The following is an 11,997-nucleotide window of genomic DNA, read 5'->3' as shown; positions in this document are numbered from 1 at the left end:
CTGGCCTAGTGGAAAGTGTCCCTGCCCATGGCAAGGGAGTGGAATGAGATGATCTTTATTAAGGTCCCTTCCAACCCAAGCCTTTCTATGACTCTGTTTCAATGTATTATAACAAGTTCTGCAGTGAGTGAGTGTGCTGGGTGCTTGGGGAGGAGCAGGGATGGGCTGTCTAAATTCACTGAGGAAACACGGCTCAGAGTACAGGACTGAGCTCTGCAGCCAGAGGAGCTGCCCCAGGTGAGCTCTAACAGATGCCTTTGTTTCTGGAAGCACCTGAAAACCCTGCGCCATCCTTGCCTTCTGCGCTTCCTCTCTTGCACCGTGGAAGCAAATGGGATCCACCTGGTTACAGAGCGGGTGAAGCCTCTGGAGCTGGTCCTGGAGACACTTTCTTCTGCCGAAATCTGTGCAGGGATCTACGATGTGCTGCTGGCACTCATCTTCCTCCATGACAGGGTAGGTACCCCTGGCAGCAGCCAGCAGGCTTTGGAGGGAGGCAGATGAAATGGGACAGGAGAGCACCTGGGCTTGTCTGGGCGAGTCATTTCTGATTCCTCCCAAAAAGCAGGCACGTGCCCCACAGTTCTTTTAGGCTGAAACTGCTAAAATCGTCGGCTGCTTTGTGGGAGGAAGGGTAGTTGAAAGTGCTGTGGGGTTTGGAAGTAAGGAAGCAAGCAGTTCTCAGTTCATGAATCTGCTTGCAGTGCTGCTTGCTTTAGGGAGATGAGATTGCTCAGCCTTGGCATTTGTTTACAGCTGTCACCCCGTGTCAGAGATTGGTGTCACTGCTCCCCTCATTGAGCACTGTGTGTTTGTCCAGGACTGCAGTTAAATCCCAGCTCAGACTGTAGCTCTGGGGCTTTGTGTTCACAGTTGGAGAACTTCCCTGGATTTACAGTTTTGTTGCAGGGGCTGTGACAATCAGGTCTTTGTCTGCTCTGAACCCCTGGTCCTCCTGCCTGGCACCTGCTAGTCACCTATCAAATCCCAGAGGACTTTTGGAACTGTGCTTTTTGGCAGCTTTCCCTCAGCCCTTCACAGCATCTACTTAACACTCGTTAAGATTTTACATCTCCATCTATCCCAAGTCTGTTATTCTTTTTTTTTCTGTGTTCTAGGGAAACCTAACACATAACAATGTCTGTTTATCATCCGTGTTTGTGAGTGAGGATGGGCACTGGAAGCTGGGAGGAATGGAAACAGTTTGTAACTTCAGTGAAGCCACCCCAGAGGTAAGAGCCAAGCCAAGTGCACCCTCAGATGCCCAAGAGAGGATTCCTGGCCTCTGGAAACTGGCCATCTATGAACACGAAGGCCCAAGTCCTTCCACTATTAAGTGTGTTGGTTCACTTCCAGCTCTGTCCTGAATCTTTCCTCTAAGGACACCATAACTATAAACTACAATATCTACACAAATTAATTCCCCATTAACCAAAAATAGATACTTTTCTAAGGGACACTGCTGGCTGAAGAGAGAGAAATCTCTGCTCCTCTGGACTTACTGAAAAACAAATTATAAAAAAAAAAAGCTTTAGTGTGAAGCTGGAAGATCCAGGTTTAAATTAATCAATAAGGAAAATAATTTAAATGCCTCCTTAGCTTTTGCTGCTGGCATCTTATCTGCATATTAGCAGAACAATTCCTGGTTTATTCCTGCTGCCTGCTGTGCAGAGTCCCTGCTGCAGCCTGGCACTGTGTCACAGATGCACACTGCCTTTTCTCCCAGAGGATCTACAAACCCTTCACAACGAGTTGGCTGTGAGGCCCTGAAGCTGCTTCCTGTCAGCTTGGTGCTTCCCACCTGCTCCATTGGGATCTCCCCTCTGGCAGAGCCAAGCACAACCTGCCCTGGGTGCCAGTGGAAGGGGCAGGGGCAGACCTCCTTCCACCCCTGAGCCCTGGCCCGTGGGGACACCCTGCTCTGCTGCTTGGCACAGGTGAGTGAGGGAGGCAGCTCATGTCCCTCTTCTTCTCCTTCCAGTTCCTCTGTCAGGTCAGGTCCGTACGAGACCAGTCGTGCATCCCGTGCGAGGAGATGGTGAGTAACAGAGTAACAGCACCTGCTCCAGGAAGGTCCTGCTGGCAACAAATAAAAAAGTGTGATGTTCAGGATATATATTTGCATTCATATGTTTTATTTCCTTATGCCTAAATGGCATGGAAGTGACTCTTGGATAATAGCTGACATTTCCTTTTCCCCTCTTCTGTCCCATCCCTGGTTTGGGGATGGTGTTAGGCAGAGGGAATATTTTTCCAACACTTTGTGTTGCAGCTTTAATGCTTCGAAGTCACCAAAGCCATGCAAAAATGACAGAGTAGTTGCTGAGATTGCCCAGATCACTGCAGTCCCATGGCTATGGAGCTCTTCTAACAGCCTTTTTTCCACCCATTAGTCACTTCTTACCCATTGAGAATCCTTGGAGTTGCTTATGCTGAAGGAACACTCTTTCACTCTCTAATTATCACCTGTTTCCATAGAAATGCTGAAAGCTGTTGCCTGCCAGCATCCATTGAGGAGTTGTTCCATTGTGATGTAGTTGCTCCTTTGGGTTATAAATTCCCCAGTGCAGTTTTTTTTAGCATAATATTCTACTTACAGGGTGTGCTTTGGTGCTATAAAAAGAACTGGAGACTGTATATGGCAGGGGGTGGGAATAGACACTCTTGGAAATTACCAAGTACTTCATTAAGTTCCTGCTTTGCTGATTTTTTTGGGTTTATTTTCAGTCTGCAGATTTCAAAATCCTGCCCAGCAGCTACGGGCACGCGAGGGATGCCTATGCCTTTGGAACAACAGTTGAAAATCTCCTGACTGTCCTCAATGACCAGGGTGAGGAATGACACCTGTTCATTTTGCTGTGGACAGGCCTCTGTGGCTCATTCCTTGTGTGTGTCGAGCCATTCACCTTCTGTGGCAGCTGGCAGCAGTGCCATGGCTTCAGTGGCCAGTGCTGTTCTTTGTGTTTGCTGGGCTAAATGCAGGCCTTGGCTTCTCCTGTGTTCCCCTTTTTCCTGCGTTTGGACATGGTCAGGTGTGGCTGGAGGTCACCAGCCCATGTGCCACAAGCATTCCCAAACCTGCTCTGGTTCTGCCCTACCAGCTTCCTCTCCCGGGGGTGTGGATGTGGCACGTGGGTCTCGAGTGCCACAGCTGAGCAGGGGCTGCCACCTTCCAGCAGAGAGGGAGCAGGAAGCTTTTTGGGAGGACAGTAGCACTCCTTGGAGCCCCAACGGCCAGACAGCTTAGGAAGAGAAATGGAAGTGCTATTTTTCCCTTCCCTTTGCAATTTTGCTATAAATTAGTATGAAAAATAAATTTTGGGGAGGGTGGGGGACTCCTAAAGGTATCTAGTTCAGCACTGAGAGAGAAATCTAACTGTAGGTGCTCTGGATTTCAGTTTCAGCAGATATTCTCTCCAGCTTCCAGCAAACCTTGCGCTGCACACTGCTAAACCCAGACCCAAAGTGTCGTCCACCACTGTCCAGCTTATTGTCTCACGAGTTCTTCAGGTAAGGACAGGAGTATGAGGCCTTTCTTGGTCTTGACACTGCCTATTTCTGTCTTGCAGAGTGTTATTTTGGAGAAGGTGTAGGATGGAAGTGCAGATTTAATCCCTGTCTCTTACAGGGATCTTTGACAAAGAGACTCCTTAAATTAAGAAATTGTTACCAGCCTTCCCAGTGAGGTGCTGAGCAGCAGCTTTCAGGTCTCACCTCCACGCTGGCATTGTTGATCCACCAGATCAACAATGGTGTGTAGTTCCCTCTGTGTAGTTCCCTCTGCTGAATGAATGGTGGGGATTTGCAGTCACTTCATTGTGGATGGTTTAAGCATCACTTGCCAACCTATGTCTTTGTGTTTAGGAATGATTTTCTGGAAGTTGTGAATTTTCTGAAGACCTTAACACTAAAGTCTGAGGAGGAAAAAACTGAGTTTTTCAAGTAAGTGAACGAAGTGTAATCTGGAAGCTTTTTGTTTCAGACATACTTCTGCCAAATGGACTGGGGGGGACCTGGGAGGGCTTGTGCCTAGAGGTACCTCCTCAGCTGGCAGATTTTGGTTGCTTTGGCAGAACTTTGTTTGCTTTGTACCATTTTGGGTACTCCAGGCAAAGTAACAATTGCATCAAAGAGAAAGCTCTTCACCTCCTCCTTTCCCAGTTCTTTGTGAGTGGTTTGGTGTTTGGGAGGAGTACCTGCTGGGCAACGTGCCTGCCAGTCAGAGAGTTTGCAATAAGACTTGCTGGATGAATTAATCCTGTGGTGCCAGCCCTGCCTGGCTGAAGCTGTAGTGGGTGTCTTGGCTGCAGTCATGGAGCATCTTGCAGGAAATCCAGCTGTTCCCCAAGAAGTTTTCTGTAAGGGAACCTTCTGTGTTATCATGGCATTACCTGGGCCTGAAAGGGGGAGAAGCTGGGTTTTCCTTCTTTTTCCATGTAAAAGAGCCCTGGTGTTGTTACAGAGCTATCTTCCTGCCTGTTTTATACTTCTGTGGCCACCAGCACTTGTTTTTCCCTAGTTTGAGGCTTGAGTGGAAGAAGTAAGAGGAGAAAGGGGATCTGAGCAGGAGCATTCAGAACGGTTCCCACTATCTCTGTGTCAGCAGTGTTTGCTGAGGGAGGGAATGAACACTTGGCTTCAAGATAGGGCAGTGCTGCCCCTTTATCAGGCAGAGGGGCCTTCACAGCATGTGCACCTTTCTCTTCATCTCCTCCAGGCCTAGAGAAAAGCAGTAACTGTTCATGATATTTTAAAAACAAAAATCCCACAAGCAGTTGCATAGAATTAAATTTTGTGGCATAAATAAATAAACCCATTCCACACTCTTCTGGCCACCTCTAAAATGCATCAGATGGAAGTGTTTTCAAAATGGGATTCCTTTGTGCAAGGGAAACTTCCCTTGGGTGGTGGGTAGAACAGCCTTTCCCAAAGCAGTAGGAAACTTCTTGTGATGCACCAGGGTGTGGGGTGAGAGGAAGGCTCCCTGCTGCAGTTTTGACTGTAGCTCTTCATGGGAGGTGCCAGCTCTGAGGCAGTTTGATGCCCCAGCAGCTTCCTGTGCCAGTTGGATGTGCTTGTGCCAGCCTGTGATCCGGGTGTGGGGTTTGACAGGATGTGGCTCTGGCTCCTGGTCTGTGTTATCTTTGCCTGAAGCCCCAGGCAGGAGCAGAGCCTTGTCCGTGTAGGTCAGAGCCCAGGCACAGGGAGAGGCTGCCCTGGGTCACTGTCTCTAGGAGATGAGTCAGACACAAAAAGGGGAAAGTGATAGTAAGGGAATCAGCCATAAATGCATGGAAAGCTGCCTTGATACTAATTGCTGTCTCCTGGAATGCAGATTCCTGCTGGACAGGGTGGCTGGCTTGTCAGAGGAGCTGATAGCATCACGGCTGGTGCCTCTTCTACTCAATCAGCTCGTGTTTGCAGAACCTGTAGCTGTCAAGAGTTTTCTTCCTCATCTGCTGGGCCCAAAGAAAGGTGACCTTTAAATACTTTGTCGTCACAATTATTACTGACAAGTTTGGAATGGACTCAGAGTGGTTGTTTCATTGAATCAAGGGAACAGTGGTGTTTCTTTAACCAGACCAAATCCTGTAACATACAGAACTGGAAAGGACAGTTATCTGTGCTTCCTTGTTTGCAGTACTTTCCACTGTTCTGCTGATGCTGGGAGAAGAATTAGGAAAGGCCTGGGCTCTCTCCCAGGTTTATGTGTCACCCCACCCTGCCACCCTAGGGTCTCACTGCATATCCCTCTTCTCACTTTTCCCCTGCCTGCCCTTTTTTCTTCTGTCCCTGCACTCGTTCACCTCTAAGGGCACTCAGTCTCCTCTCCTTTCCCCTGTGAGAGGTGTTCACTGTGTCTTGTCCCCAGCTAGCTCTGTTCCTGCTCTTTGCCTGCCCTCTCTTAAAGTTGCTTAAAAGTTATTTAAAGTCTTAAATAGCTACTGGTGTTTCAGTCAAGCAAAGCTTCTCTCCAGACTGTTTGACCTTCCGTGTTCAGAGCCAGGGCCATGGAGCAATGGACAGTGGCACTGTTTCCTCCCCTCCCTCCCATCTCTGACACAAGTAAGCTGTGTTGGCAGCTGACACAGCCTCAGACCTGGCAGTGGAGCGACGCTGTCACCCTCACCTGTGATGGTTTCTCAGTCAGGAGCTTTTGGATGAGCTGTCTCTCCTTGTTGAAGCAGCCTTTTCCCATCTCCACCTTTCTTCCCTAGAGCAAACTGGAGAGAGCCAGACCAGCTGCCTCCTGTCACCAGCCTTGTTCCAGGCACACGTCATCCCTGTGCTGCTGAAGCTGTTTGAGGTTCACGAGGAGCACGTCCGGATGGTGCTGCTGTCCCACATCCACGCCTACGCTGAGCTGTTCTCCCGGGAGGAGTTGAAAAACATCATATTGCCACAGGTTAGGAACAGCAAACCTATAGGTGGTATATCCTAGAGTATGGGGTTTCATAGAATCACAGAATGGTTTGGGTTGGAAGGGACCTTAAAAATCATCTGGTCCAGCCCCATCCAGGCACTGGGATCAGCCACCCTCTTTAGCTTGTAGCATGAAGTTGAAGGCTGATTTTATGCTACATCCATCTCCTGAGAGCTGGGGGGGGGGGTCAGAAATGAAATGTGCTACCTTGAATGTGTAACATTTAAAGGGGAGGGCGGTGAAAAAGCAGAATTGCTGTTGTTGGTAACATCACTGTGTTGTTGCTGCAGGTGTTGCTGGGCCTTCGAGACACCAGCGACTCCATCGTGGCGATAACGCTGCACAGCCTGGCAGTGCTCGTGTCCCTGCTCGGGCCTGAAGTGGTTGTAGGTGGAGAGAGAACCAAGATTTTCAAAAGCTCTGCACCAAGTTTCATGAAAACTGCTGATCTCTCCCCAGAAGGTAAAAGACACGGTCATTGTGTCCTTGGGATTCTTGCCCGTTCTGTCCAAGCAGCGTAGGCAGAATTTCTTGGATGATGAATCCATTGCTGGTGACAGGTTAATTGCAGAAAAAGCTAATTTGCAGCCAAAATTCAGTTTTAAGTTAGGTGCTATTTGTAGATACAGAATTGATATCAGAAGAAGGGTTACATAAAAGTATTTTAAATATAGGAAATATATGGGGGAAAATTTAAATCTCCTCTTAAGAATCCCTGTAAGTAAAGGAGAAAGGAAATAGAGTGTTTGAGTGTGTGTTTGTCTTTGGTGGAAAAACTGTAGAGCCCTTCTAAAGGACTTATACAGACAGTTGTTTTAATATTCCCTTTGTCCTTCCTGTTTTTAAAAATAGTAAATCTCACCTTCTTCCCCCAATTTCTATTCATAGATTGGAAAAGGAATATGAACTTCCCTATTTTATCAGCTCTCTGGAGGCTTTTCAGCTAATCCAAGTGAAGACAGTAGCCCCTGCACCTGCTAGATAACTTGGAACCAAGTATACTAAGGGAAAGCTTTTCTGGATATTGAAACATAAGGATGTTTGTAACTGAAGGGAAGAATCAGCACTTGTGCTACTTTAGACACACAGAGACCAAATGAAATGCATGACAGATCAATTTAAGTATAAATGTTTGCTTCCTGTTTGTGTGTGTACTGACAGCTACCACCCTTTATTAAAATCTGTGGATGGCTCATTGCATTAGTTTCTTTACATCATTTTAGTAGACTGTAGTAAATAAACCCCTTTGGATTGCATGTGGAAACCAGGTTTATTTTTCAGAATATATTTAAAATTAGATTTAACTGTTGATAAACAACAAAAAACCCACCTTTGTCCTCAGCAGTGAGTGATAACCTGCAAAAAGCAGCACTAGAAGCTGGACACATGAGGCTTAACGAGCTGTGTGCTTAAGCCCCTCAAAGGATGTGCCCTTTATCAAGGGCACTGTGGGGAGGGGGGGGTTCTCTTTGTTCCTTGCAGTCCTTTCTAGTGCCATGGCCTCGTGTCTCTGGTGGCACTGGTAATGCCCAGCCCAGGCAGGCACAGCTGGGAACACAGGTGAGCCCTGTGGGAGTAGGTGCAGCGCTGGCCTGAGCTGTGCCACTCTGAGGTGGTGGCAACAGGGCCCCACACGGCCCAGGTGACTCAGCACCCCTGCTGACCAGAGCCTGCAGCTCCCCAGCATGAACTGCAGCTGGATGCTTGCCAAACTGTCCTTCAAACATGCCTTGGGCAGCTCCAGAGCATGGCCTTGACTGCCCACCACCCCCCCTCACCTCAGGTGTGACAGGAGGGCAGCCTTCAGGGTAGAGATTCTCATTCCTGGGAGCTGCTGTGCCTGTGCCCAGGCATGGAGGAGGGTTTGTGTAGAGTCATGAGTTTGTTTATGCTTGGAGTTGTCGTGACTGAGTGCAGTGCTTTTGTAAGAGGCAGGTACCGGGGGATTTGTGATGCCATGGAGTGCAGCAGTTGGGATTTTGGATCCAGCCAGCTGGCAGACAGCATTTTTAAAGCATCTGCTCTGATCATAATCACTTTGTTCATTGTGTATTTTTTGAAAGAACATCTCAGCAAAGACTGACCATGTACAGTTGCCATAACTTTGTACTGGCAAGAGTTGTAGGCAGCAGGAACAGAGGAGTATTGTGTTATCCATGGATCAGGAGGTGCAGCTGTCGGATTGCTGTGCCAGGCTTCAGTGTAAATAAGAACATTCCAACGCTGGGGGGAGTTTAAGCTAAGACTGACAACACACCTTGTGGACTTGTGTCCTTCCTTTTCTTTTCTCCTGGCAGATTCCCCCAGTCACGTTGTGAGCAATCAGAGAAATCAAACCTCCCGGCCCTTGAAGAGCAATTCCAGCTTGTTCCCCATCTCTGGAAATGTACCTGTCAAGAAGCTTTCTGGGCGACAAGACAATCCCCTGGCTTTAAAGACAGGTAAAACCTAGTCCTAGTGCTTCCTTCTTGGAAGTCAAGTGTTCCACAAATTAAGTGTTGCTTGAAAAATGTTAGTTTTCTCCATGTACTGATGTGAAAGATTCAGTGAACCACAGAAGGCAACAGTGATGGAAGGAGAGTGTGACCCTTGACATCCTAGGGAATGGCTGTCTGGGAAGCAGAGGTACACAGACTGGCTGTGTGGCCTTGAGTTTGTTTCCTTAGGGCAGGTTCTGTGATGTGCTTTCACCCCCCTCACAGCAGATATCACAGCAGATACCCTGGATTTACAGGTCAGCTCATTCTGACAGGCCAAGCCAACTCTGTTTCCTTCCATGGCCTTTTCTGTCACCTGTTGCTCATCAGCTGGCAGTGTATTGCCCCAGGGCTTGGAGGTGAATTCCCTCCTTTACAAGCAGGAAGATGTCAAGGCTTTCTCATTTGAGAGCTTTCTTTCCAGCCACTTACTGGCTGGTTCCCATGCCAGGTGCTGCCCGTGATCTCAAGGAGCTTTAGGGACAACTCTGTTTCTGCACTTGCTCTCTCGAAATGAGTATGTAACATCTTTGTCTTCCCCAGGTGAGCAAGGCACTCAGCCCTCCCTGAATGGAATTCCTGGAAGCATGACTACACTGAATAGCAGGAGCTCTTTGACTACCTCTGAAAAGCCAGCAGAGGAGTGGCCAGACTGGAGCGAGCCAGAGGAGACAGACACTGAGAAAACTGTGAACATTCAAATTCAGCCCCGAGAGCTGCAGGGCAGTATGGGACCTTATTTTGCTGATCATGATGTAGATGAGAAGCCCTGGGATGACTTTGAGCCCAGGAGCCCCAGTCCTAAATTGCCCTCAGGGAACTGCCTCACTGTGACACAAGCTGATGCAGTTGGAAGGCCGAGGCCTCTGCCAGGTACCCATCAACTGAGTAAGGAATTCAAAAGCCTCAGACTGAGTCCCCCCACAAAGTCCTGCCCTGGGAACAGCTGGAACAATGACAAGTGGGACCACCAGGACCAACTGGAACAAACTGTGCTGCCAAAACCAACCTCTCAGGAGAGGTTGAAGTCTTCATCAGAGAACGGCCTGGGAGAAGAGTTCACGATCAAAGTGAAGAGGAAACCCGTGCAAGACCCTGAGCTGGACTGGTTTGCTGACATGATCCCAGACATTAAACCTTCTTCTGCTCTCCTGATTTTACCTGAGGCCAGAACAGAAGCAGTCGATCCCAGTCCCTCGGGTGCCTCCCAGAACGTGCTGTTTTCATCCAAATTTGCAGCAGCTGATGGGATTGAGGTAAGAGGCTCCAGGCAGGGGGTGTCAGTGACTGCACCCTTGAGAGGATCCCAAAGCCCACACAGCACACACAGAGCTGTAGCACCAGCCAGCCCCTTAGTGGGGTGGTGGACACCTGAGCAGGGATCAGGGGCACAGGCCCTACAGGTGAGTCCTTCCCTGTGACTACAGGATGCTGAGCTCTGCCTTAGCAGGCACCAGGGAATTCAGTGGGCCATTCATACAGCAGCAAGAGGGCTGTGTTAAGTAAGAGTGAGGGAATGGACTCAACTTGTACACTACCAGAAGTACTGACTAAGGAGTTTTAACTCCAGCTTTTACTCTGTGTTGCTGTATCCTGGATGCAGGAATCCTACACTTCGTTAGGGAGAGTCTTAACAAGGCTGGATCCTGGCTGCTGAATAGGCATGGTCCCAGCACCAGCAGAAGGGCCTTTCAAGCACAGAGGGTGCTCAGGACTTACTGTTGCTCTTGGTTCTTCTAGGAAAACCTAAAAGCATTGTCAATTAAAAACCAGAAAAGCAGAACCTCTGGATTACAGAGTAAAGTTTTCTGGGTGCTGTATTTTCATGGAAGAATAGCTGAAACATTTCTCTATTTCAGAGAATCAAGGGGATTATAATTTATTTATTTTTTTTTAAGAAATCAGGTAAATCCCTGTAGCCACTTCCTGGAGACTCCAGAGACTGCTGCTGTTTCCTAGCAGGGGTGGCAAGACTCCCGACCCTCCCACCTGACTGTGTACCCTTTGTTAGGGAATAGGTGTTGACTTAAGTTGTTTTGCTCATTCAGCCTCAAGAGAGGTACCCAAGGGTAGCAGGGAGCAGGAGGAGAGCGGCCTGAGATGTAAACTGCAGTTGTTTACAACATTTGAAAATGGCACAGCGTCCTGTGACAGAAGCACTGTCACGATCTCAACCACATTTTGTGGGGCAGGGAGGAAAGTCACTCACTAGTGCAGTCAGTGCTGTGTCAGTGTTAGAATACAGCAGGAAAATGGCTGTTTCCTGGGGGGAAAGAAATAATTAATTTATAGCATTCTTTTTTAATGGAAAGTGGTTTTGGTACAAACAGTTCTTGCATTAATTTTAGGGAAGAAGTGTGAGACTCTACCCCTTAAGTTTGTTTTTGTCTTTAAGGAGTTTCCTGTTGTAGCTTAAAGTTCTTTAAGACCAAAAACTGCAACTACTGGCACTTTATTTTTGGCATTTTGGCATTGTGGATGAATGATCTGCCATCCCAAGCCAAACAGGCTCCTGCCTGGCTCCTGGGGCTGTGCTAAGCACACAAGTACAGTCCACATGCCCTAATGTTTGATAACTTCATGTGATTCTAGGCTGAAGCTACAGGCTGGGGTGAAGAAGAGGAGTTGAACTGGGAAGATGATACAACCTGGTAACGGGATGGAAGGAGACAAAGGCAATTTGTGGTGTGTTGGACCCCGTGCGAGGAGTCGCTGCTTCCCCAGTACCATGGATAAGTACCTCAGTGCTGCTTTTGCCAGAAGGCAGGCACTTGCTGCACAGCCAGCGAGAGCCCGGGGGACCTGAGCTCCTGCCATGGATGCTCCTTCCCAGTCTGTGCCAAAACCTGCAGGGGTGAGGCCTGCACTCAAGCAATATGCCCAGCTGTGGTGCGTGCCACCGCTCCCGGAGAGAGGAACAGCGGGATGGTGGTGAAGGGTGGGATGGGGCTGGCGTGCTACTGGAGGCCAAGAGTGGTGTAAGTGATTGTTCCAGAGCTCATCCCTGCCCTGAAAAACTGCTGACAATAAATGAAAGTCACACTGAGTTCCTTGGTTAATGTGCCTTTTTCCTTTGGTTTTTTTCTCCCCACACTC

The 11,997-nt window shown here is 48.4% G+C and overlaps 1 protein-coding gene across 2 annotated transcripts in view; it reads left to right on the top strand.

Annotated features, from left to right (window-relative positions):
- The window catches only part of SCYL3 (SCY1 like pseudokinase 3), a 16,416-nt gene extending 4,469 nt beyond the window's left edge, over positions 1-11,947 (top strand). For both annotated transcript variants that reach the window (XM_018079074.2, XM_008933902.4), the window contains exons 3-14: positions 271-456; positions 1,119-1,232; positions 1,982-2,038; positions 2,728-2,830; positions 3,399-3,510; positions 3,865-3,942; positions 5,336-5,475; positions 6,219-6,406; positions 6,715-6,886; positions 8,722-8,865; positions 9,445-10,157; positions 11,494-11,947. In XM_018079074.2, the coding sequence (XP_017934563.1) occupies positions 271-456; positions 1,119-1,232; positions 1,982-2,038; positions 2,728-2,830; positions 3,399-3,510; positions 3,865-3,942; positions 5,336-5,475; positions 6,219-6,406; positions 6,715-6,886; positions 8,722-8,865; positions 9,445-10,157; positions 11,494-11,556 (2,070 nt within the window). In that variant the 3' untranslated portion in view covers positions 11,557-11,947. The remainder of the gene's footprint in view (positions 1-270; positions 457-1,118; positions 1,233-1,981; positions 2,039-2,727; positions 2,831-3,398; positions 3,511-3,864; positions 3,943-5,335; positions 5,476-6,218; positions 6,407-6,714; positions 6,887-8,721; positions 8,866-9,444; positions 10,158-11,493) is intronic.
- Positions 11,948-11,997: the final 50 nt, after the last annotated feature.

Source organism: Manacus vitellinus, unplaced genomic scaffold (assembly GCF_001715985.3).
Source record: "Manacus vitellinus isolate BGI_N305 unplaced genomic scaffold, ASM171598v3 scaffold_44_pilon, whole genome shotgun sequence".
NCBI lineage: Eukaryota > Metazoa > Chordata > Aves > Passeriformes > Pipridae > Manacus > Manacus vitellinus.
Note: the sequence above shows the minus strand (reverse complement) of the source record. Positions and strands in the feature narration are given on the sequence as shown.